Source organism: Meriones unguiculatus, chromosome 12 (genome assembly GCF_030254825.1).
Source record: "Meriones unguiculatus strain TT.TT164.6M chromosome 12, Bangor_MerUng_6.1, whole genome shotgun sequence".
In the NCBI taxonomy this organism is placed as follows: domain Eukaryota; kingdom Metazoa; phylum Chordata; class Mammalia; order Rodentia; family Muridae; genus Meriones; species Meriones unguiculatus.
Window position 1 is genome coordinate 80,740,173 of NC_083360.1, and position 26,673 is coordinate 80,766,845.

A 26,673-nucleotide genomic window follows, 5' to 3' on the forward strand; every position below is an offset into this window, starting at 1 on the left:
ATTATTTCACCACAACCTAAGGATATACTTCAGAGTTTTAATAAAAATAATCCTTCAGAAAATATTAGTTACCTTTTTGTCCTTTTTTTCTACCTTTAACTAAAAAAACTGGATATTATCCTTTCTACTATTGGGAGATGGAGATAGTGGTTATTCTTTCTCATTCAAGAACTATTACATATTCAAATCTTCATAAAATCAAAGTATTTACTGTTCTAGAATGCTTTAATCCTAGGGGTGAAAAGGTATTTAAGTTTGGGAAAGTTGACAAATAGAAATTCAGGAGATAACTACTAGAGTCAGGAGCCATGTTGCTGGAATGCCTTTCTTTACAGATAATACTTAAAAATGAATGTGATAATGTCTATAACACTGTGGATCTTGCAAGCAGTATACCACCCAAATATATGTACCAGATTGCAATTGAAAATGAAGTGCAATTTAAAATTTAAATTATGATTAGTTCATTTACATAAATTACTCTGTAGAGTACTTGATATGAACATTTATATCTATGGCTGAGAAACTGAGAAACAGAAAGCTTAAAGATATCACCCAAGGGTGATGAAGAAGTTGGCTTAGGTCTGATTTCAAGGCACAGACTCCTGATAAATCATTCATTAAGGCTATGTTCTTTTTTGATAGTGCTTCAATTTATCAGGGTTTAATTTGCTTTCACATGCAGGTTCTTTATAGATTGCCATATTTTTTTTTGTGCTTAGAAACCTTAATAAAAACACCAGGATTTCTTTTTAGAAAATATTATCTATGGCAAAATAGTTCTTAATTATAATGCTGTGTTTTTGGACAGTGTAAATGATAGCTTAGAATTAAGAAGAGAATTGCTGTGCTTCCCATAGTCTCCTTGACAACAGGCTCAATGTTTTGAATACTGAATCACTTAGAAATTTTACAGATGTAAGGGTCTTTCACCTTGGCATCTCATTCCCTTTTTATCCAGCTGGGATTTTAGTAGGCATTTTCAAAATCTCATTAAACATTATCATTACATTTTTTTTGCCAGCTGATAATATTTTCGACTGTTTGGACTCTTTCCCTAGTTTTTGTCATCATCATCATCATCACCATCTCCATCATTGTCTTATCATCTATTTATAGTATGTAAAGATTAAATTAAAATGGAACTTGATTAATTTACTAAAATGAAGCCTTTTCTCCAGTATTAAAAACCCATAAAAAGGAATTCATTGGTGATGAGTCTTTTGCCTGAGGGGTATGTGTCACTTGGGCATTTACCTTTCCCCAAACGGTTGTTCTCATTTTGAAATCAAGAGAAAGCCATGTCAGCATGGAATATTCTGTGCAGATTGCCTTCCTGCCTTTGGCTGAGCTCCGGCTTCTCAGTGAATCACTGCTCAGCACACAGTGTTACCATTGTGCCATCTGAAAGCAAAGCTTGCTGGGTGGTGGGTGCAGCTACTCTACTGGGAAGGTTATAAGTTCATGTTTGCTCTGTCAGTCATCTCATAAGAAGTGTTTCCAGTAAACAAGAGAGAACTGTGCTGTATCTCTGTTTACGGAGGGTCAGGAGTCAATGGAACTTCAGGGGTCACGGCTCAAGGCCCTAAGGAGTCTTGAATTCAAGTCAAGACCGTGCCTGTGGCTGGTCCTCCTGATGCTGTCTTTCAGCACCTCTTCTCAGTGGCTATAAAAATGATGTTGTCTAAGTACTTGGTTGAAGTGATTGAGAATGGGGCAGATGGTGCTTCCCGGGAGTCCAGAGTGAATACTGTGGACTGTGATTTTTTTTTTTTTTAATAAACAGACATTTATTGAGTACCCACCATATTCCCAGTTCTGTTACAGGGACTGGGGTCAATACGGCAAGGAAAACAGTAAAAAGTTGTCCATCCTCATAGGATATTTATGCTAGTGTGGGTGTCAGGCAGTGGTAATTCCAGGAGTGGTAGGAAATGTTAGAAGAATAGAGCTAAGACAGTGAGGAGGGCAAAGGCACTGGTTCACAAACGGGGATTGGGGTAGTCTCTCTGAGGGCAAGACTTGAACAAATTCCCTAAGGGCATGAAAGGGAGCCTTAGAAATATCTAGAGTAAGTGCTGGCCAGGGCCATTTGGTGGGTCTCATATATTTAAAATGATGTCTTCATTTATTTAAAATGAGAGCCTATTGTTAATGGTTACATATACATAAAATACACAGATGCACACACGCACACACTTGGAAATATCGCATGAAGAAAGAAACACCAAGACTATTTTTAAAGCTATGTGTATACAATGGAGGCATAAAATAACAGTATTTTCTGTCATAAATATTCTCCTAGCAGAGCTTCACAGGGTTAAAACAATATATCTCAGACATAATGTACTGTAACTGCTTTTTAACAACTGAAAATGTACAGAAAATGGTGTTTTGACTGTCTATCTTTAGTGTTCAGCTGTTGCTGTCACGATTCAGAAATTTGGATCTCTGCCTTAAGAGACATTTTCTTAGCTGTAAAGAATCTGCTGGAATCTACAACTGTAATCAGAGGCTGTGATTAGGACTATAAATCGTTCTTTATAAAGGGGGGAAGGGTTGGTGCTTTTTTATTTTTCTCCTTTTATTCTGGGTTTGTTCCCATTTGATAAAGATGACATTTCCTTGGCAGCTTTGTGCAGCAGGCAGTGCCCTTGTCTTTTAAAGGATGCCACACAAAGAAACCTCAAGTGTTTGGAAATCTGGAAACTGAACCCAGAAATGGTAGGTGGAAACAGGAAGAAGGAAGCAGAGAAACCCTGCATGCGACTTTGGTGGTTGATAGGAAGTGGTATCTTACATTCCTCTTCTAAAATCTCACCTGCATTCAAGAAATGAGAAATGAATGTAAAGTGATTAGAGTACTGTAGTAATGCTAGTAATTTAGTCCCTTGAGTCTAAGACAAGATGAAAATACTGGCTATAGCTAATGGAGCACACAGAAAACAGTTTCCAACCCAGGCTAGAGCTTGTGGAGTCAGTGTAGACTTCAAACCAAGAGCACTGTTTGTGGCAATCATGATCAAGATACAGAAGTGTCTAATGGAAGTTCTCAGCATCCATGTGAGGGATGTCTTAAGAAGGTAAAGCAGGCTACAAATAGAATAAAAATTATATATATAACATAAATATAATGTTAAGATAGGAGAGAAAGGAATACAAACAAACAGTTTGTAGATCTTTAGTAATACACAAAGGCCAAGTAAGTTCTAATTTTGAACGGCCAAAGGAGACAAGCTGAAGCAGATTAGTCCCATAGCTCTCCTCCATGCTGACTTGAGAGTGAGGCAAGCACTCAAACAAAATGGTCTTCTAAAATAACTCATGAGTATAATCAGTTTACTGCATGGGTGGAACTATGCTTTACAGATGAGGGATTGAGGGTAGGATCTTGCACACTCTGAGCAGGTGCCTTCACTGATGAGCCCTAGCTTCAGCCACGGGAACTAATTTTTGTTACATTTATGATGCTTTGTGTTGTCCTGAAATATGACATTTATGGATGTACTTAGGATTCTAATTTCTAAAAATCCTGTATTGGGATTTCAATTCAGGTTAAGAAATGATTAGAATGAGTGACTTTTATATGTAAGTTAGATTTTTATGTAGGTCATAACCACGTTCTTTTTCCTTTTCCTTTGTAGTGAAATATAAAGGATGAGTTTGTAAGAGCTCGGGCTTGGTTCTAAATTTTACCAATGGTGTATCATGGGTAATTCATTCATCCTTTCAATAATTTGGTTTCTTGATCTCTAAGACACACATTATATGCTCCAGAGTTATGAAGCTGAGCATGATAATGTAAATGAAGGCACTGAGGGCATAGTAAACATTTGATTACATACTTGTTTCTTTAGCTGCCTCTCTTTTGGCTTCTGACTCTCCTGTCTCACATTTTGAAAAGTGCCTCATGGACTTCAGAAAGAGCCAGTCTTGCTGACCCTTTGGTTGTTAGGCATCTAGCCTATGGAATTGTAGGATAATGAAGCTCTCTTCATCTTGATGCTCAGTTTAGCTGGATTTGAAGTGCTTGGCACACAAAGGTCAGATTGCCATGAAGAGACTGGCAAAATATGACCAGGGATGCTTCAGATGAGATTTCAGATGGAAATGAGAAAAGTGTTATTGGAAACCAGAGGATTTATATATGGTAAGACAATCCTTATTATAAAGTGGCAAAGAACTTGGCATAGTTATGTTCCCCATTTTCTTCATGGAAAATAAAATTTGTGCATGATGAACTTGGTGTTTAGCTAAGATTTCTAAACAAGATGTTGGAAGTATATCCAAGTTTCTCCATGCTGTTTACAGTGAAATGTGAAAGGAAAAGGATAAATTAAAGAGGAAATTGTTAAATAAAAAATATTCACAACTTGAAAGTTTAGAAGCTTCTCAGCCTATCTGTATCATTTAAAAACAACAACAGCAAAATAGTAAGTCGTGTCCTGTAGAGAAAATCAGATATGTGACTTGAAGGATATCTGTACCCTGGATCTGATCTACTGCCAGGAAAATCTAAGAATGGAGACGCAGTTATACAAGACTGACCTGCAGGGTACCCTCTGTGCGATGGCTTCACCTATGCAAACTGCAAAGCAGCCAAGGCTCTTGTGAGTTTCATATCAGCAGAAATTTTCTCCTAGCTTCTCCTGAGGGGAAAGGATTATAGAAAAGGGAGACTGTCAAACAGGGGGAGAGGGAAATGGAAACATCTGGCATCAGAAATGGGTGATCTTTTATAGATGGAAGAGTGATCCAGAAGGTGGCCCACTGCCTAGTGATGTTGCCACTCTCCATATGTAATAGAGGGCACAAAGCTGGGAAAATAGAACCCTTTAGTGTCATGTCTGTGACTGCTCAGAACTCTGGTATGTAGCACTGCACTCTAATCTATCCGGGGTTAAAAAATAAGAGAATACTCAAATCTTAAAATCTGGTGGAATTTGCCCTGTAAGTTTTGAACTTATTTGCAATCTATGAGCTTTTTTTTTTTCTTCCAGGATCTCACTTTGGAAATGGACTATCATTTTTACAACTGTCTCATCATATCGGGGAAACAGATAGCTGCTTTTATAACTCTTAGATGGAGAGCAACTTCCTTCCAGCTTTCTTCCATGCATAACTTATTTGGATTATTTAAATGAGGTTTGATTTGAGACTTAGGCTGATGCTGGAATGGTTACATGTGAAAAAGTTGGCAGAGAATGAATGTGGTTTGCCAACGAGAAGGCTATAAATTGGGGAGATCAAAGAACAGATTGTTATAGCTTGAAACACTGTTTCCTCGGATTCATGTGTTGCAGTCTGTCAAATTGTAGATCTTAAGTATCCCCTTAATTCCATCTGGTAAAAGTTAGTTCCTAGTAGGGTGCTGCTGGGAAGTGGTGAGTCTTTGAAAAGAATTTAGTCGCGTCAGTGGGATTGTGTCCTCAAAGGAGCCTTTAGAACCCAGATTGCTCAGTCTGTCTTCTACTGTCTAATGACAAGGTGAATTTTTTTTTCACACTACATATTCCTACTATGACACGTCTCTGTGAGTTCAAAGCAATGGGCCTAATCAGTCCCCAATGAATATCTCTAAAACTGTCAGCCTAAAATCACCTTTCTCTGCCTTTTAAACTACCTGAGTTTTAGCGCTTGTATTTACTAGCTAGTAAATATTCTGTTGTCAGTTGTTAGACTATGACAAAAATAAGATCAAACCCTAACCAGCAAGGTGGCCTATTTAGAGAAAAGATCTTCACAGGGATTATAAAATTGAAATGAAATCACAATGGTTGGTGTTAAGCTAATGTGGCTAATGTCCTTATAGCAAGAGGTCATTTGGCAGCATAGAAGAAAGACAGCAGGAAGAGGTCGATGGAGAATCTGTTGGTTCCTCATCTACAGGAGGAACCAACCCTTTACTACCTGTCTTTGGACATCTGACTTCCAGAACTATAAAAGAATAAACTTCAGTTGGTTAAGTTTTCATTAAAGACTTCATGAGGCCATGACTTTGAAGGAGGGTGGGGAGGGTTATGTGTGAGGGCTTGGAGGGAAGGAAGGAATGGAGAAATGTTGTAATTAAATTATAATCTCAAGTATTCAGAGGGGCAGGTAGGTCATGTTTCTTTTGGAGCTAGTGTTCCAAACTTTATGACACCTCACCCAGCAACAGAGACAGGGAGCTTTTGCTTGTGAAAGTGGTCCAGGTGTTATGGGGTCCACTTAGATTCAACATAACTCCAACACCAGGTCAATGCCGATGACAATAGTTTATTGTAATCAAGCTGCAAAACAGACTCCATAGCTGAAATACAACCTAAAAGGGAAGTTTTAAAGGATGAAACCTTCTTGCTTAGCTTCTTTAGGTGTACAGATTTTAGTATGATTATCCTATATCATATGTCTAATATCCACGGATAAGTGAGTACATACCATGTGTGTCTTTCTGATTCTGGGACCTCACTCAGGCTGATCTTTTCTACTTCCCACCATTGCCTGCAAATACATGATTTCCTTGTTTTTAATTGTGGATTAGTATTCTTTTGTGTAAATGTACCACAATTTCTGTATCCATTTCTCAATTGAGGGACATCTGGGTTGTTTCCAGATTCTGGCTATCATGAATAAAGCTGCCACAAACATGTTTGAGCAAATGTCCTTGTTGTATACTTGAGCATCTTTTGGATATATGCCTAGGAGTGGTATAGCTGGATCTTGAGGATGCGCTATTCCTAATTGTCTGAGAAAGCGCTAGATTGATTTTCAAAGTGGTTTTACAAGTTCACATTCCCACCAGCAATGGAGGAGGATTTTCCTTTCTCCACATCCTTGCCAGCATGTATTGGTCACTTGAGATTTTGATCTTAGCCATTCTGATGGGAGTAAGGTGAAATCTCAGGGTCATTTTGATTTGCATTTCCCCGATGACTGAGGATGGTGAACGTTTCTTTAAGTGTTTCTCTACCATTAGATATTCCTCTAGAGAGAATTCTCTGCTTAGCTCTGTACCTTATTTTTTAAGTGGATTACTTGGTTTGTTGCTGTTTAACTTCTTGAGGTCTTTATATACTCTGGATATTAGCCCTCTGTCAGATAAAGGGTTGGTGAAGATTCTTTCCCAGTCTGTAGTCTGGCATTTTGTTCTGATGACAGTGTCCTTTGCTTTACAGAAGCTTTTCAGTTTCATGAGGTCCTATTTATTGTTGTTCTTAGAGCCTCTTAATCCTCATTCAGAAAGACAAATGGGATAGACATTGAAAGAGAGAGAAAACAGGGAACAGGACAGGAGCCTACCACAGAGGGCCTCTGAAAGACGGTTACCCAGCAGGGTATTAAAGCAGATACTGGGACTCATAGCCAAACTTTGGGCAGAGTGTAGGCAATCTTATGAAAGAAGGGGGAGATAGAAAGACTTGGAGGGGACAGGAGCTCCACAAGATGAGCAACAGAACCAAAATATCTGGGTCCAGGGGTCTTTTCTGAGACTGATACTACAAACAAGGACCATTCATGGAGATAACCTAGAACCCCTGCACAGATGTAGCCCATTGCAGCTAAGTCTCCAAGTAGGTTCCCTAGTAAGGAGAACAGGGGCTGTTTCTGACATGAACTCAGTGGCTGGCTCTTTGATCACCTCCCACTGAGAGGCAGGGGCAGCCTTTCCAGGCCACAGAGGAAGACAATGCAGACAATCCTGATGAAACCTGTTAAGTTAGGGTCAGATGGAAGGGGAGGAAGACCTCCCCTATTAGTGGGCTGGGGGAGGGGCATGAGAGGAGAAGAGGATGCGAGGGAGGGGTTGGGAGGGGCTGAGGGAAGGGGCTACAGCTGGGATACAAAGTGAATAAATTGTAATAAATAAAGAAAAAGATATATTTTTTAAAAGGATGAAACCATAAAGTAAGGGGGAGTAGGGTGGGCTATAGCATTGTCCAATAATATGATTGAGTTAAGGGTTAAGCAAAGGAGTTTCCACCAATCAGGATAGCAGTTAGTTCCTAGGCTTGGGAACATGAACTTAGTTTGACCCTGCCAGCAAGATGGAGAAGTTGTCCTTGAAATGGCTGGGCGAAAACAACTGTCTCCTTACAACAGAAGCTGTTTCGCTATTGGGAAGTCCCTAACTCCCCTAGAGCCTGAGACCTTGAATTTAGTTTCTCCCTGTTATTAAATAGTCTGAAAACAAAATGGCAGTACTTAGAAATTTTTTTTTTTTTTGCTTGTTCCTAACAAAGACTATCTTTTAGACTTTCTCATGGATGGCTGCCCTGGCAAACAACTATGTACTACTTGCGTTTTGTTGGAGGATAGCCAATTGGTGTGTGTGTACATGGGTGTCATTTAAAAATTGCATTTATTATTATTATTGTGTGTATGTGCAAAAACATTTGTGCTTGCAAGTGTGTATGTTATCGTGCACATGTAACAGTCCAAAAATAACTTTCAGGAGTTGATTTTTCTCCTTTTACCTTGTTGAGGCAAATCTCTTTTCTTGCAGTTTTCTCCATTGGAGTGACACTGAGTATGTCAATCACACTTAGGCAGGCCCTATGCCCAGGAGTAGTTGACAAACACAAAACAAACCTTGTTTTTTTTGTTTTGGGTTGGGGGGGGGTTGTCTTTTGTTGTTTGTTTGGTTTTGGTATTTCTTTTTGTCTTACTGGGTTTTTTGGAGGGTTTAATCTTTTGTTTTGTTGGTTTTTATAAGCACATTAAATAAAATTAGGTTGGTGGGGAGGTGGAGAGAACGTGGGAGTTGAGAGAAAGGAAAGAATATAATAAAAATATAATATATAAAAAAATTTAAATAATAATTTTTAAAAGGAGGAAAATGGACAGAATGTTTGCAGAAGCTAAATGACAGCTCTGAAAAGAGTCATATAGCAGAGGAAGAACCATATAGAGCACACATGTACACACACACCAATTGGCTATCCACCAAGAGTGGTCAAGTAGTTGTTTGTGAGGGCAATGAACCATGAGAAAAAGCCATATAGCAGAGGAAAGATTCAAGCTAATTTGAAAATGACGAAAAGTCTTGAGTAGTCACACAGTTAAGAGGTCACACAGATAACAAATAATCACAAGAGATAGGGATAAGGAGAAGCCATTAGAGATAGGTGAACCTAATGCAGTATTTTGAGCAACTGTATATCTGCTAAAGTCACTAAATAAAATACTGTAGAAGAATTTTAATTCAGAACATAGATGCTCTGGCAAGAGATCACATCCAAACACCTTCTAGGTCTGTGTGATACAGCTGGAATACAAATACATATTTAATCCCAGGAGAAAGAGGCAAACAGGTCTCTGAGTTCAAGGCCAGCCTGTTCGAGAGCAAGTTTCAGGTAAAGAAAAGCTTAGGTCCAGGCATGATGGTACACACCTTTAATCCCAGCACTTGGGAGACAGAGGCCTGCAGATCTCTGAGTTCTAGTCAGTTCTATCCAGTCAGTTCAATTGAGTCGGAGAGTTGAGAGCGAGTGCAGTGGGGTTGAGTTCATGGCAGCTCAGTTTGTAGAATTCAGAGGCAGTTTTTACTGGGAGAGTTCTACAAAGAGAGAGGTTGAAGAAAAAACAAGCTAAACACAGATGAATACAGAATGAGCCAGAGAATGAGAAGGAGCCAAAAGATTAGACTAGATTGTTAGAGTTAGTTTGAGGCCAAGAAAAGCAATTCAGTAAGAAACTGAGAGAAGCCAGATTTAATCAGTCAGCTAGGGAAGGAGTTGGAGTCAGAACAGCTGAGTAAAACCAGTCATCCAGAGTTCAGAACCAACTAGAAAGGGTGAGCTTATTCAGCAGTAAGTCTCAGAGGCTGAAAACATTCTAGGCCTAGATTAGATTGTACAGAGGCTAGAAGCTCCCAGAACTAGGCCTAAGTTAGGAGGTGAAGGCAATAAGCTTCAATTAACATGACAATTAACATCAGGAGAATGAAAGTTACTTTTACAAACTACATAGTGACAGGTGCTAATGAGCAACTGGGATGCTCATGCATTCCTCATGGGAACAAAAGTGATAGATTCATTCTGGATAACAGGTTGACATTTTGTTATATCAATATATATTTACCATATGACCAAAGATTCCCATTCTATGCATGCTGTGTGTCCACCACACAGCATCAAATGTGAATATTCATGCAGAACTTGCCCATGCATCTTTGTAGAAATTCCATTCCTATTTGCATCAAGCTAAAAACAGCCCAAATATCTTTTGTAGATAATGAATAAACAAATTATGGTGCACTGAGACAATCAAATCCTATTAGGAAGTAAAAAAATGAATGGACTATTAATAAATCTTGGCTCCCTTTTGAAGACACTGTGCCAACCATGGGGAGCTGGTCTCAAGGGCTGAACATGATTCCATTTGTAGAACATTGCCAAAAAAGATAACACCTTAATGATAGAGAACAGATCAGAGATGCCAGGGATTAGAGATGTGAGGGAAATATGAACATAAAGCTGTAAGATGGAGCACTTGATAAGTGATAGAACTATTTCAGGTCCTGTCTATAGCAACCACATGAATGTAGAGTCTCTTGAAATCTTTGCTGTAAGGCTCAGCATGCTCATGTATAAAAGGTGCAGAGTCTTTCATTTTTATATATGCTAATATACTTTTATGATATAAATTAAATGTGAGTTACTTCTAAATTCTGAGATCTCAAAGTCCTGTTAACCAACTTCCATTTTCTTCATTATCAAATAGCAAACCTCATTGTTGTTGTAGATTTTAAGGAATTTTCAACATGTGCAAATATAAAATGAAAAGTCTGTAGTGATTAAGCTTATCTTAAAATTTTAGTGAGGTTGTTTCATTGTTACTCCTTATTGTTTATTTTTATGTTTTTGTTTGTGGTACTGGAGATTTAATGCAGGGCCTTGTGTATCTAGTCAAGGCCTCTAGGATGGAGTTAAAGCCCCAGCCCTATAACTACCCATTTGTTAATTTTCTTGGTGTATATTCTTGTATCCTTTCAAAGTTCACTAAACCTTGATTAGGAAAATACTGTTTGTTGGTGATATGGCTCCTGGTAGGTTACCCACAATCCAGCAGATTGATCCCACAGCCATGGTATATAAGCAGTACAAACTGGACTCCATTGGTTATAAAACAAAAGAAGAGAGAACAAAAAATTGGTACAGGGTGAGGGGTGGATCTGGGAACAGTTGGGTAATGAAGAATAAATATGATCAAAGTTCATTGCCTTAATTTAAGAAATTCTCAACGAATTCATAAAAATTTCATTTTTAAAAAATAAAAATCACTAAAATGGTAAAACAATAACTCATATTTAAGAGCAATAGTTTCTTCCATTTTTGTTTAACTGCACTTCCTTCACTTTATTCTGCACTGAGAAGACAAATCATTTTCTTATTCAATTAGTATTTATGGAATACTTGCCATGTGGTAGGCATTCTTCCCAGACAGGGATTATAGGAATTGAAAAAAAAAAGTAATTCCTTTCACAAAATTTAAATTCTAGGGAGATTAGCAAGTAAATACTATATACCGCATTACATACTAACAAACAGAAGAAGGTAAAATATTGTGGGCACAGTAGTGTCAAACAGGATGACTGTGGAAGCCTTCAGGCGGGTGCTATGTGGACAGATGTTAAGAGGCAAGGAAGTAAGCCATGTAGATGTGTCAGGGAAGGGGAGCTTGCCGAGTGAGGCCAGAGGGTACTATACAGAGATGAGCCCAGAGAGGAGCTGCAGAGGACAGGACAGAGATGCGTATAGAGCCCTTCAGCTGCTGTGGGTTTTCTTCTGGGTTGTGAGAAGCCACTGGAGGGCACTGAACAGGCAGTCGTCTCTTAATAATAACCTCTAGGAACCATATAATTGTCTCAGTATCTGTGATGTAACCTCCCATCTTGTTCCTCGGGATGCAGGTTGCACAGGTGAAAACTGATCTTTTCTGAACACCACTTTACGAATGATGAGGAATTAAATGTGCACCTATGGATAACAAACAAATTTTAAGATATCATCTTAAGATAACATACTACAGACACTTCAGACTTAAGACATTTAGTACTTGAGAAGATAAAATTTCTGACATATGAACAGACCCACCCTGGGAACAAGCATTTTGTCTTCTATTCTAGTAGTTGTATTCCCAACAATCTCTTCAGTAGCATTTGGTACAGTATAATCATCAGTGTTATAGAGTTTGAAGACCTATGTTTACCTATTGAACCAATTCTTTAACTATGTAATTTTGTGTTCTGATGCTCTAATTTGAAAATGGACAAAATAATGTATATTCAGTGAACAGATGTCATGTACCATCTATTGAACATTCTAGAAATGGAAGGTAATAAGCCTCACAAAGGTATTTGGAACTTAGAACATTATAGCTTTATCTTGTTTGGTGCTGGGTACCAAATTCACGGTCAAACGCATACAAAGCAAAGTCTTCACCCTGTGAGCTACGCCCCCAGGGCCCTACAATTCTTAAATCCTTTCCCCTGTTTCTATTTCACTTGGAAATGTTCATAGTGTAGCACAATGAAACTGAGTTCCAGAGACAATGGATGCCGATGGTTTTGATGTTACCAGTTTATCATGAAAGGGAGGCATGAAACTGTTCACATGTTGAAACATACCAGCACTTGAGTGGAATGGGAAGTTTCCTGTGATGCCATTTTGATGGCAGTTTCTTTATATGTATCCGTGAATTGTACCTTCCCAAGATGAATACAAGTTATTTTTGTATTCTATTGTGCATTCTGCTTCTTTCAATCATACTGGAATGAGTCTCCAGCTCTATTTCTTAGCACTGAAATTGTAATTTGCACTGATACTGTTGTATAAAAGCATACTGACTGTTGGCTAGAAGGGGCTACAGTCCTTTGTTGGCATTATTCCTTCTCATTACCTTGCCTTGGACTGAAGAAAAGGAATTGATGTGTCTTTCATTGAATGGAATCTAGTGGCAGTACTCAGAGAGTTTATTGTTTTGGCAAGAAGGAGCTAGATGATGAAATAGATAAAGACTTAAGAATTTAACTGTTAATATTGTTAGCTTTAACTACACTCTTTAAAAAAAAAACACCTATGAATGTGTTCTTTTATTTCAGATCTCCAGTTTTGTATTCATAGTAAATTATAACCGGTATTATTTTGAATTCAGTGTTGTGCTAAGATGGATACAGGAAGTTCGGTTGTGTGTCTTTAAAACTGTTTAGTTTTTCAAAGGTCAGCAGAAAACAATACTCAGAGAAATTTTGCTCAGTGACAACTGTAATTTTACATAAAATCATGCTACTAAAAAGGTAGTGGCTTTTTAAAACATTTTAAACTGTTATGTTTGTATTATAAACACTATTTATTGCTGGTAATTAATTGGTCTTTCTTTACAGCTCAGAAAAAAAACTAAAATGTTATGTCCTCAATACTTACAAGAAATAATTGTCTGTTACTAAGTAATTTTATTCTTCACTCTCTTGCTCTGACAGGATATTGATACCAGAGTTTATTTATCCAATACCAAAATAAACGATAGGTGGAATTTTCAAGAACTCACAAGGATATATACACATCTGTAAACCGATGAATTAGGATTACTCATTGCTCCTGTTGAGGTACCAACGGCTAAGACTTACATATGGCAGGAAAAAAAGTGGGTATATACCACGTGTGTCTTTCTGCTTCTGGTATACCTCACTCAGGATGATCTTTTCTAGTTTCATTCATTTGTCTGCAAATTTCATGATTTCCTTGTTTTTAATTGCTGACTAGTATTCCATTGTGTAAATGTGCCACAATTTCTGTATCCATTCTTCGGTTGAGGGACATGTAGGTTGTTTACACATGCTGGCTGTTATGAATAAAGCTATGAACATGGTTGAGCAAATGTCCTTGTGGTATACTTGAGCATATTTTGGATATATGCCTAGGAGTTATATAGCTGGATCTTGAGGAAGCACTATTCCTAAATGTCTGAGAAAGCGCCAGATTGATTTCCAAAGTGGTTGTACAAGTTTACATTCCCACCAGCAATGGAGCAGGATTCCCCTTTCTCCACATCCTCGCCAGCATGGATTGGTCACTTGAGTTTTTGATCTTAGCTATTCTGATAGGTATAATGTATAATCTCAGGGATGTTTTGATTCACATTTCCCGGATGATGAAGGACATTGCACTTCAGTTAATGTTTTTGGTGACCCTGCTTTCCCCCTGGAGTGGGTAAGGTTAGCAGTTTTGTACAGCTTTGAGACTGATGGCAGACTGAAAACAGAGATGTGGAATGCTGTCAAGTGGTATCATGATCAGCATTTTCCTATCAGTACCTCAGTTTACACTTAGGCATGTTAGGACTACAAAATTTGCCATTATCTTGTCTGAGAAGAAATTCCTAAAATGCTTATTTATTTTGTCAGCTTTGAAAATTAAAATATGATTAATAGCTTTAATGAGTTCAACTTGCTATTTTATTTTTGCTAATAGGTCTCTGTGAACCATGGTAGTATCATATCTCCAATCCCAGTTTTTAACTGTATTATTTTGGGTAAAATAATTTAAATAAAATTTCAGATTTAGCCAGATGTGTTGTTGCATGACTTTAATCACAGTAGGTCAGCCTGGTCTACAAAGCAAGTCCAGGACAGTCAGGGCTGTCACACAGAGAAACCCTGTCTCAGAAAGAAAAAAAAAAAAAAAAAAGCTCAGATTTGTTGCATAGTTTGGCAAATAGTAGGTAGCGTTAAGCACATTTCCTTCCTATTACCAACAATTTGTCATCTCAAGACACTCAAAATGCCTTCATATTCCAAAAAGTGTGCACGGAGGCCTACCTGGACAAAAGCTCACTTTATAAGGGCTTAAACAGTACTCACAGAGTTGGGAAACTGGACTTGGGTAGTTAGTGATGACATCAACCATCCCAATGGACTCTAATGAGTCCTTTCAGTCCCCTGGCTCTGTCTCCTTATTTTTGGAATGATTTGCTGAGCAAGGGGTATTTAGTACCATCTAAAATTTCATGATCGTACATTTGTTTGTTTTTTTTAGACTGCTTTGTCACATTTGCTTGAGATCAACCTGGCTCCAGTGAGCATCATTGTTGATACGGATTGAACAGCATACGATGATCCTCTTTATACTTCAGTGTGCCCTTCAATGTATAAAAGCTGTGCTCCCATTACCCCCCCCCAAAAAAAAACACCACATTGAAGACACACTCTGAGTACATGTCTGAGTTGTGCTCCTGACCAACAGTGTAAAAACTCACTCTCTGGTGCCCAGAATCACGTACACACGCACCCTGTGCGCCTTTCTGCATACACACAGACACACCCACAGTGCCTAATTAGGGGAACATGCTTTCCCCAGATGTCGCTTGCATTTTACATTAGGGGTGCTTTGTCTATCAGAAGAGGCTGTGCATTCAATATAGAGCGGCTTCTGTGGGCAAATCTCAAACAATGAGCTTAAACAGAAGAAGGAGGGAAATGTTTATTGGAATAAAAATTAGGTTTTAAATTCCTTGGGGGAATGAACCAAAGCCAATGTTTTCCTGTTCAGTGACATTTCTTTTCTTTTTTTTTTATACTGATGCTGTTTTGGATCTTCTGATGAAGGGAAGGGAAAATAAAAAACTTCAGCAAATCAGCTCTTTGATTCAGAAGTGGAATCTGAAAAGCTGTTTTATTGAGGCTTTTGGCAAGCTCTGACTTAACCAGTTTTGACTGTGACGAAGACAGTAGCCTCACAAATTTAGTGCAAGTCTGAGCACTAGAGGGTATTTTTAAGGGGAAGATAGCACAGTTGTTTAAAGGATCCCGGGCCAATAGCATTTGATAGGCGGAGTTACTGCTGTGTGCATAGCCTGCCGAGCAAGATAATTCTGAATGAAGACTTTTAACAGCACATGCTGGACGGACTCCGGTTCCGCCCTTTGTGCAGACAAAAGTGACTGGGTGGCCAGGCTTTGCTTTCTGTCTGAGTTAATGCAGCTTGTTTGATAAGGTTTTTCTTCAATAATAATAACTATACATGTGGAGGATTTATCAAGAGCCCTCATGAATATTTTATGAGTTGATATATTCAGCTGAATGGATTCAGTGAGTCTCAGTGTGTAACTTGCAGACAAACCTCATCCACAAGGAGGCTAGTGACAGAGGAAGCACTTTGGCGCATTTTCAGAGGCGAAGGCAGCCTGATAAAGCTCCTTGTGACAGGCTGACTTGCCATTCTCCCAGTATGCTGCTCTTGATCTGAAGCGGCTCCAGGATTGGAAAGCAGAGCTTCCCAAATTAGCCTGGGAAGAGTGTGTGGACACAGCAGCCTTTTAACCTGCGGCAGTGTCTTTGCTAGGTTCAAGACTGTTGTTTTGGATGGTGAAAGCTAGCGCTCCCCACGAGACATGACAGCAAAAAATTCTCCCAAAGAACTTACCGCTTCTGAATCCGAGGTTTGCATAAAGACTTTCAAGGAACAGATGCGCTTAGAACTTGAGCTTCCCAAGCAACCGGGAAACAGACCTACATCTCCCAAAATTTCTCCACGCAGTTCACCAAGGAATTCACCGTGCTTTTTCAGAAAGTTGCTGGTGAATAAAAGCATCCGACAGCGTCGTCGCTTCACTGTGGCTCATACATGGTAAGAGGGGATCTAAAGGCATCCCCAGGGCTTGGAAGGTTCTTGGGTTCTCGGCAGTGATTGAGAAAGGTTGAATATGGAATGTCTGGGTTTTGTTCTGAGTGCATAGCACAAGTATGAGTTAAAGGGAGACAGCAGGTCAGCCAAGAATGCACAAACGAACAGTGTGTGTAAAGTATCATCGTGGTACCTGACGTTTCCAGATAAAATAACCCTCTGGCTGTAGAGATGCTGTGAAATCACGGATTCTAAAAATGTATATCAGAAAATGGGGAATTGGGGGAGTTTTCAAAAGTAAGATTCTTGTTTAATCTCTGTTCTGTGGTAGATTATTTTTAGTAGTATGTTTTTGGTACAAGAATAGGTATTTTCATCTAAATTCAAATCTATTTCTTAAGATAACATATAAAAAGCCTAACTGAATGCATCGTCTTGTCATGCATAAGCCAGGGAGCTTTATACTTACTAACTTTTATCTTTACACTACTCAAGGGTAGGGAAATTAAGTTCCCACTTAAAGTTTCACTGGTAATCACTTTTACTTATGATTCTAAATTGCTTAACTTACTTAAAACTTGTATGCATTTTAGGTATGCCATGTATAAGAATTTAATAACCCCCTGTGGAAATTGACTTAAGCCTGACACCTCTAGCCTATATTTTCCATGGGCTGTAAAAACACTAGGATGGCCTTCTTAAAGCAGTGCAGTTGAGGAAACACAAGGAGAAGCCCCCTCAACATTAAGTCACTTTAACCTGAAAAACATGAGCCACTTGAGGTTTCTTTGAAGGAATGTGTCCTTTCAATTTAAGGTAGCCTGCCAAACTGGTATTTGTGGCTCAGTGTTGTTTAATAGGGAGCATGGCAATAAAAGCAGGAAGTGGTTTTTTTTTAAGGTAATCCCCACTGTGATTTTGTACCTGCATGCTAGAGTGCCAACTAACGTAATAAACCGAAGCTTCTGAATATCTGAAAATTAATATTCACTGAGTTGCTTCCTCCCTCACCAAAAAATGTCTCTGCTTGCTTTGTGCATGATGCGTTGATTAATCCATAGAAAGATGTGCTGACTTCAATGAATTGCTAGCCTTCAGCCAACATGTACTTCACATAGTTTAACGTGATATGGATATTCTTACTTCTGACTGATGCGGCGTGCTTGGCTGGAGAACTGTTTGGTCATCTTGGTGAATCACATGCTGCTCTTTCATTGTACTCTGTTGCTCGTACGACATGCGTGGTTACATTTTCAAAGTCAACCAATGGTGATAGCATTTGTAGAAAGAGGGTGCTCATGTAAAAGTACATGACTTTAAAAAGTCCTCTTCTCATTCTTTGCCCCTCCGCCAACACATAGGATTTCACATCTAATCTGCCGAGTCCTGTAACTAAATACGGGAAGAGAAGTATGTGCATAGTTTTTATTAAAGGAACATAGGTAGCAAAACAATTAATGAATAGATGTGTATGTCTTGCTAGTTAAAGGGATATTAAAGCCTTTAATTTTAAATAGATAATTTTCAAAGACTGGAAAATCTTAAAATCCTGGTAATATTTTTATTAACGTGGAGTTTGGGGGTTCTTGAGTATAACAATGTGACCTTTTTCTTCTTCTTAGAATAGATTCTTGATTTGATAGAAGCATAGAGCTATAAATACTAGTGGTGCTTTTCCTTTCAAAAGAATGAAGTTTTAGAATGATTAAAGAGCCAGCTTTACTCATGCATTATACAAATTTTCTTGCAGAAAGTTGCAAAAAGAACAATTTAATGATATGTGAGGTTACTTATGCTAATAAAATGATATTTTAGTTGAGCTAAAACAAAATTTTCCGCAATTGCCAAAAAAAAAAAAAAAAACCAAAACATTGGCATAATGTAATACAATATAGGCTTGTTCATTAATCATCTGACTCCTGAAACATCTTCAGGTATGATTTGTGTTCAACTTACCTCCCTCTTCTCCTTCTCTTCTTTTTATGATTTTTAGTAAAGTTGATTTAGTAAAGCTCCTGACTGAATCTGCATTGATGCTAATTTCTGTTGTTGTATCTGCTGTGAGATGCTTAACATTTTTCAAACCCATTGTCTTGAAATAGGCGAGGAAAAGCTCTTCGTGGAAAACAGACATACCTAATATAGTTGAGCGACTTTTCCACAAATCTTAAAAGCCCTGTGCTGTTTCATTTTCTCACTATATGAAATAGTTACCCGAGGAGGCACAAGCATACCCACCTTAGTTTTGGCCCTTTGTCAGGATGAAACGTAACTAGTTTTTTCCCATCAATGAACTGGCATGGTACAGACCAGGAATTTAAGTTAGAAACCCTAAGACACACACTCAGAAGTCCCTAAAAACATGTTATTACTTTACAGCAGACTGTAGGCTTCCGTCAAGAGGACTGGATTGTTTTGATCCCAGCAACAAAATCAAAGTACTTTTCACGATGACATAAACAATGCAGAGGGTACAGTTCACATCTTAACCCTTTAGACATTGGTCTTTCTTTAGTTATTTGTAGATTTCGTACTTTGATGGAATGGACAGGCAGCTCTGGCTCTTGAGACCTGAGTGTGCAGTTGAGCTCACAACTGATTTACTACACAGTAGTACAGTCTTGACTCTGGAATTATTTTTGAAATATCTGAAGAAAAGTAGATGTTCAGCGTGTTGTCATTGTTAATCATCATGTTTACACAATCCCAAATCTGGAAGGAATTTGACTAATTATCTTACTGCTTCCTCCTACCCTTGGGCAGAACCACATTGCTCCATCCTTGACATATGGACATCTGGCCTACTTTTAAAACTGAAGAGAAAAATGTCCTCACTTAGTTTCATAAGCACTTTATCATTTCATACTACAGATAGTGAAAAAATATTTCTTCTGACTGAACTGATTGAATTCTTTCATAGCATATATTCTTTTTCCTTCTCACTGGCTATTTAGAAAAGTCTGGTGATTATGTGCGTGAATGGGTGGATTTTCAACTGGTTCTTTGCTTTAGATTTTACTCACTCAACATACAAAAATGAACATATATAAATAGCTATGAAGAAAAAAAAAACAATTCTGGTTCAACCTATATTTTCCCTCTTCTACTATATTTTAAGTTCTTTACGCTGATGTTTACATATTATCTTATTTAAGTTCTTGATTTGCATACTTTTCAGGGTTACATGTTATACGTATGAAAGGCTTCTGATTTTTTCTCTTCTTCTAAGTATTTTTTGTTCCATTATTCATTAATTGACTCTGATTAACACCCCAAATTTTGAGCTCTTTGAATTATGACTCCCCAAATGGATATCAACATTATCGTTAGATGATATGCTGTGGTGTGGTGTAGTTTGGTTGGTGTGGTGTGGTGTAGTGTGGTGTGTGTGTGGGTGTGTGTGTAAGTATTAAGGACTGCTCAGCCTTGCTGGGTACAGAATGTGACAGTATTATTTTCAGTTGGTGTATTATTCCTCCTTGGCCTCAAATCTGAGATAACAGTTTCTGAAGCACAGTGTTCCTAGGTAAAGTATCTGACTGTGAAACTGTCAAGATACTTTTTTGCCTGGCACTTTCTGCATTCTGTCTGAGTTTTTTTTCTTTCTTTTTCTTCTTTTCTCTCTCTCTCTCTCTCTCTCTCTCTCTCTCTCTCTCTCTCTCTGTCTAACTTTTCAACCTTCTCTTCTTGGCTGGGACCATTCCTCAGTCATGAGCTCTCCTTGAGGAAGATGGGTGCTGGTGCTGATTCCCAGTATATCCTGGATGCCTCCTAAAAAGCTGCCTTCTAGGAAGCAAATGTATCAGTGGGCACCACTGCTTATCTATCCATGCTTGCATGCAATGACAACATGCTTTTAGTTGTGAAATGCTATGGGGGAAACTGTATTCCTCTTCACCCCATTTTGGTTTTTCCTTTCTATTGAAAGACTTACTTATTAAGGTTTCTTAGTTAAGGTTTTTATTGTTGTGATAAACATCATGACCCAAAAACATCATGTTTGCACAATCTCAAATATGGAATGAATTTGAATAATTATCTTATTATTCAATAACGAGTTTATTTCATCTTTCAACTTTTGGGACCTACTCCATTACTCAGGGAAGTCAAGGCAGGAAACCAAAGGGAGGAGTTGATGCCATTGAGAAGTGCTGCCTACTAGCTTGCTACCCATGGCTTGCTCAGCCTGTTTTGTTTTTGTTTTTGTTTTGTTTTTAACAACCCAGGACCACCTGCCGAGGGGTGATACTGCTCACAATGGGAAGGCCCTCCCACATCTATCATTAACCAAGAAAATGCTCATGGGCCAGTCTCCTGGAAGTTGTTCTGATGCTTTATTTTGATGCTGGTTGCTGGCCAAGATCTGGTTAACTCCCCAATACACCTATCCTTGTTGTGTAAACCTGCCTAAGACATTATACCTGATTGGCTGATTAAATAGACAATACCTGGGCAGGGCAGAATGGGTTAGGTGTGGCTAAGGTTCCCAAGCTTTGGGTTTAAGAGACTCAGGGGAGACTGACAGATGGCAAGAGAGGAGGAAGGAGGAAGGTTAGCGTGGAGAAGGAATCACGTGAGCCAGGAGGAAGGACTCTGAGAATGGTGTGGATGAAAACACAAAGATGAAAATATAAGCAATATTTATAAGATTATGAATGGAAGGTAGCCCAAATGAGGTCAGTTAAGGTGGATGGCACTGGATGGGGGCTGGGAGGAGAATGGTGAAGTTATTCGAGACTGTGTAGGTAGAAATATCTGCCCGGCCCAAGATAATAAGGCAGTTATAAAATGTGACAGGGGTCTGTGTCTTATCACTTGTGAGAGTGGATCAAATAATGCCACCGCCATAACTATAGAGCTAAAAGTAAATATTATATAGCCCAACACTCTTTTTATTTACAACACTCAACGTGTTCTCTCTTCCCAAGTGACTTTGTCAAGTTGCCCAAACAATAGCTAGAATACTTATTTAACCAATGTTTATAAAATGTGTTATTTATGTCTAACGCATAAGCATAAAAGTGATCAAAGCCAAAATTTATACTCTAATGATAAAGCTGAGACAAGTGGAGAGCAAAAGGAAAACAACAATACATACCTGGGTTTTCTCTGAACTTCTAACATGCTTTCTGTAGAATGATTGTTGGCCCTACTTTCTTAAATAAACCCACAGCATCTCTCTAGAGTGTTTTATTCAATTCAGTTACTTTCTAGTAATACTGGAAACATTTAAGATATGTCTAATTTTGAACATGTTTGTTGATTGAAGAGAAATATTCACTAAGTACCCTAATCTGGGTATAAAAGACATAAGCTTAGAAGGTTGTTTTTTTTGTTGTTGTTTGTTTTTTTTAATAGATGGTTGTGAGCCACTATGTGGTTGCTGGGAACTGAACTCAGGACCTTTGGAAGAGCAACTAGTGCTCTTAACCTCTGAGTCATCTCTCCAGCCCCACTTTTTTTTTTTTTTTTTTTTACATTTAAAGTATTCATGTAGTAGCTGGTAGATGAACACATGCATTAATAAATAATCAGTGAATCATGAAAAATGCCCCTGGAAGTGCGCTGTTCGTTGTCATGGAAATCATTAGAAAACATTCCATGTGTTAGAGTTCACGTAGAGAAAAGATGCTGTTAAAGTGGGGTCCTAAGAAGGAACAGGAGCTTTTCTGGCAAAGAATAAGCAGAAAGAACCTTTATCTGTCCAAAAAAAGCAACAATAAGGAAACAAATAGTGAAATGCTTGTATGTTTTGGGGGACAGTAAAGAAACTGCTTGCGTGACCACTCCATGAAATGACTAAGATTTTTATTGTACGTGGGAGAGAGGGTAAAAGAGAGGGGGCAGATGAGAGAGAGAGTCGGTTAGTTGGAGGCACAATGGGTCCTCACAGACATGATCAAGGCTTGGTGGCTTTAGCCCACAGTCAGCAGGAGTCACTGCAAAGCTGTGAGGAGGTGATTGCTGCGTGTGAGTTCTCTTTCAGAGAGGTACTTTGCAGGCAGCATAAAGGATGAGTTGAAGGGTAGGATCAGAGGTAAAAGAGAAAGGGGAATGAGAGATAATGGATTCTGATTATATTGGAAGCTGAGCTTATGACAATCTTTATGGCTTAACCAATTACTGCTTATGGTAAATGGAAGGAAAGTACATGAACTTTCGTTATCACTTGCATTTATCACCTACAACATAATGTGATGCATAGCACTGGCTGGCATGCTACACTGCCAAGCATTAAGGAATCCTAGCCAAGGTGCATGTGAGGGAGTGTCTATAAAGACCCACTAGCTCTGTCCTAATTTACCTAAAGTTACCTAATTTATTGTGCTGTGCTTTAAGTGCAAACTTCTGTGTTGTCTGTTCAGAAACTGCCCTAGTCCAGAACTTGAATAAAATGCCAGTGGAAACTCATACCTTTTAAGCTGGAGTCTCTTTAACCAGAACAAGCATTTTGTCAATACGTTTATAAATGGAGTTCTTCCTCTACTTTCACGGTCTCCAAGACTTCAATATATTAGATTTTTAAAGTACTTACTGTAAAAGGAGCTTGTAAAGCAGCAGTGAAGTGCCCTTGCTAGAAGGGGACTTGGGAAACTTGGCTCTTGCCTGCGTGCTGAAACCTAAGCCTCATTTGTGGAATCTCATTTGCTTTCTGCTTCTGTTAATCTCTCTGTGATTATCTGTCGTTTTTTTTTTTTTTTTTTTTCACACTAGGTTTGGTAGTGTTTCTTTCAATAACCCCACTGTCGGGCTACAACAGTATTGTGCTAAGAGAATTACACAGTTCTTAGGAAAAATGCAGGAAGGCTAAGCATGGTTTAGAAGGGTTATACTACCAGGACTCCACTGACCATGGCTGCACCTCTTAACCTCTAACCATCTGAGCCTCTCTGGCTCTTGACGAGCCAAGCATGTCTCCGTCTCTGGGTCTCTGCACTTGGTTTTCTCCTGCCTTGAAGGTTAGTTCTGAAGATGTTAACATGGCTCGCTCTTCCATTCTGGCCTCTCCTCAAGAATCAATCCGGAAAGGCCTTGACACCCCACCTGAATTCTAAAATTGCATGCTTCCCACCTTCTAGCTCCTTTTTGGCTTTGTTTCTCTTCTTGACACCTATCATTACTTAAGCATACATTACAGACTGCTTCTTTGTTACATTGTTGCTTTTTCCTCTCATTGTCTGCCACCCCTGCTAAGATGAGTGAGGGCAGATCTGAAATTTGCTGTATCTCAGAAACTTATAGGAAAGATTGACTTTTTCCTTTCCTTTCCTTTCCTTTCCTTTCCTTTCCTTTCCTTTCCTTTCCTTTCCTTTCCTTTCCTTTCCTTTCCTTTCCTTTCCTTTCCTTTCCTTTCCTTTCCTTTCCTTTTTCCTTTCCTTTTCCTTTTTCCTTTCCTTTCCTTTCCTTTTTCCTTTCCTTTCCTTTTTCCTTTCCTTTTCCTTTTTCCTTTCCTTTCCTTTTTCCTTTCCTTTCCTTTCCTTTTTCCTTTCCCTTTCCTTTTTCCTTTCCCTTTCCTTTTTCCTTTCCTTTCCCTTTCCTTTTTCCTTTCCTTTCCTTTTTCCTTTCCTTTCCTTTTTCCTTTCCTTTTCCTTTTTCCTTTCCTTTTCCTTTTTCCTTTCCTTTCCTTTTTCCTTTCCTTTCCTTTCCTTTCCTTTCCTTTCCTTTCCTTTCCTTTCCTTTCTTTTCCTTTCCTTTCCTTTCCTTTCCTTTCCTGTCCTTTCATTTCCTTTCCTGTCCTTCTTTCCTGACCTTTTTTTCCCTTTCTTGTCCTTTCTTTTCCTTTCCTGTCCTGTCTTGTCCTCTCCTTTCTTGTCCTTTCTTCTTTCCCTTCTTTCCTCTCTCCCTGTCTCCTCCTCTCCCTGTTTTCTTCCTTCCTTCCTTCCTTCCTTCCTTCCTTCCTTCCTTCCCTCCTTCCCTCCTTCCTCCCTACCTTCCTTTTCTTTCTTTCTTTCTTTCTTTCTTTCTTTCTTTCTTTCTTTCTTTCTTTCTCCTTTCGGAGGCAGGTTCTCATGGAACCCCACCTTGCTTTGAGCTAGCTATGTAGCTTAGGAAGATCACAAATTTCTCCTCTTCCTACTTCTCCCTCCAGGGTGTTGTATCACCCTACCCATTTTCTGCAGCCCTGGAATCCAACCCAGGTCTTCTTACTAGTGCTTGCAACCCAGAGGACTAGTCAAACACTTTACAGCTCAAGAAAGGCTAACTTTTCATTAAAGAATGCATAAGTATGGTCCCTGCTTTCTGCTCCTATTCATAGATCATGTTTCCGTTAGCCTGGTAGGAATATGAGATCAAGAGTTTGGATGGTAAGTATCCTACAAGTGTCTTCACTCTCCTCGCCTCTCAATAGCCATGGTCCCTTTCTGCCAATGCTGCAGCTCTGTCTTGCTTCCTGATTTGTGCTCTATGATATTGAAGCTGAAGTTTTCATTGTAGCACCTCATTAAAAGATAAATATTTCACGTGTGGACCATTTCATTAAGCCACTGGACACAAGTCACACTACCTAGGCTGTGGTGCTGTAAAGCCATGCTTCTCTGTAACACCAAACAATCAATGCCTATTTCCTTGGTTATTCTTCATGCCAAGATTGTATCAGACAGCGCAATTTGTGCTTTAGCTTAGGAATGCTTGGGATCTCAACCATTAACTGTCTAGAAGTGGGAAAGTAGCCATCTTCTGTGATGTTATCATCCATGTGTTTACATTTTCTGTAATGAGAATTTTAATTACCTACATGTTGTACTTAAGTAACATTATGGCACTCAAGCAGTCTGAGCTCTTTATAAGATCTCCCCAAAGGGCTTGGAAGTCAGAACCCATGACATACAAGGTGAAGAATGTGTCAACCTTGTCCTCCAGTGAAGGCCTTACCCTATGGTTCTCTCTCTCTCTCTCTCTCTCTCTCTCTCTCTCTCTCTCTCTCTCTCCTGACCTGGGACTTGGGGAATACTAAGAATGCTTCTTGGATCTCATGAGCAAGGGAATGCCTGTGACACTGGGTCCCCTGGGAGAGTTGAGCTTGACTTTCTCTTCCCAACTCACTCCTTACAGCCCTGGAAATGAAGGTGAAGATGAGGTGGCTTCAAAAAAATTTTCTTGAGCACTGTATTTACTGCAAGGTTAGAATGCCAGGAGCCATTGGGGTTTTCCTCAGATGAAGAACAAGAATGATACCTTTTTTTTTTTTTTCCCTGGTGTTGTTCCAAGCAAACAGCACAGGTAAGTATGGCCTGGACAACTTTAGCGAGATTCTCAACCAGATACCATAGTCTCCAAGTGTTTCAAACCACCCTCCCTGATCCAGTTTAATAAACGTGAGTAAAGAAGAACGGAGATTTGTGTCTCTGTGCTTGATAAAGGTATTGAAATGCCTAATTTGTAACATCAGGATCACACGCATCTGCTATGAGCATCAATATCAGTAGAAAAAGTGGAGAGGCTGGAAACATCTTTGGGACAGGAAGAGGCCTGTGGGGGGGGGGAAGGTTCAACTGAAAGGGTGAGTGATGAGGTTAACACATTGTGTCATTTTGCTAACTTTCTGCCAAGCAAAGCACACATTTATTGCTCCAGCTTTGAAAGCTAAAGTAATGAAACAGTTACAGTAGAGGGTTAAAAGTATTTCAAAGAGTTTATAAAGTTCCCTAGTGATAAAGTTTTGTTTGGAGTGCTTGAAACAGTTTCTAAGAGGATGTTTACAGAATTCAAATTTCTCCCCTATCCCCAGAAGGTCTGAGACGTTTTGCTAAGACTGTTATGCTTGTAGAACTAGAATATGATGTCTCATGCCACACTTGAGCTTTAGCAGTGTAAACTTGATTTTTTTTTTCTGTAATGAATCTTTGTGGCATGCTAATTCAGCTAGTCAAAGAAGCTAGTTGGGAGTATCACTATTTCTTCTTAAATTCTTGATATAGCCATATGCTCATGTAGTTTAAATTATAATTTTTTAAGAATTTATATGTCTAACATGATAGACATCTCTCTATTGCATTAAAGTATGTAGCATAGAAATCATTGGTGTATTATGTCACCTAGGTGATGTTTGTGCTTAGTTATCTTACTT

The 26,673-nt window shown here is 38.8% G+C and overlaps 1 protein-coding gene across 2 annotated transcripts in view; it reads left to right on the top strand.

Annotated features, from left to right (window-relative positions):
• The window catches only part of Pde4b (phosphodiesterase 4B), a 511,900-nt gene that overhangs the window by 145,346 nt on the left and 339,881 nt on the right, over positions 1-26,673 (top strand). Inside the window, exon 1 of one of the 2 annotated variants that reach the window (XM_060365983.1) lies at positions 15,894-16,607. The exons of the other annotated variant lie outside the window; for it this stretch is intronic. Coding sequence (XP_060221966.1) covers positions 16,372-16,607 — 236 coding nt within the window. The 5' untranslated portion in view covers positions 15,894-16,371. Of the gene's footprint in view, positions 1-15,893; positions 16,608-26,673 lie in introns of those variants that run through there. 2 annotated transcript variants of the gene reach the window in all.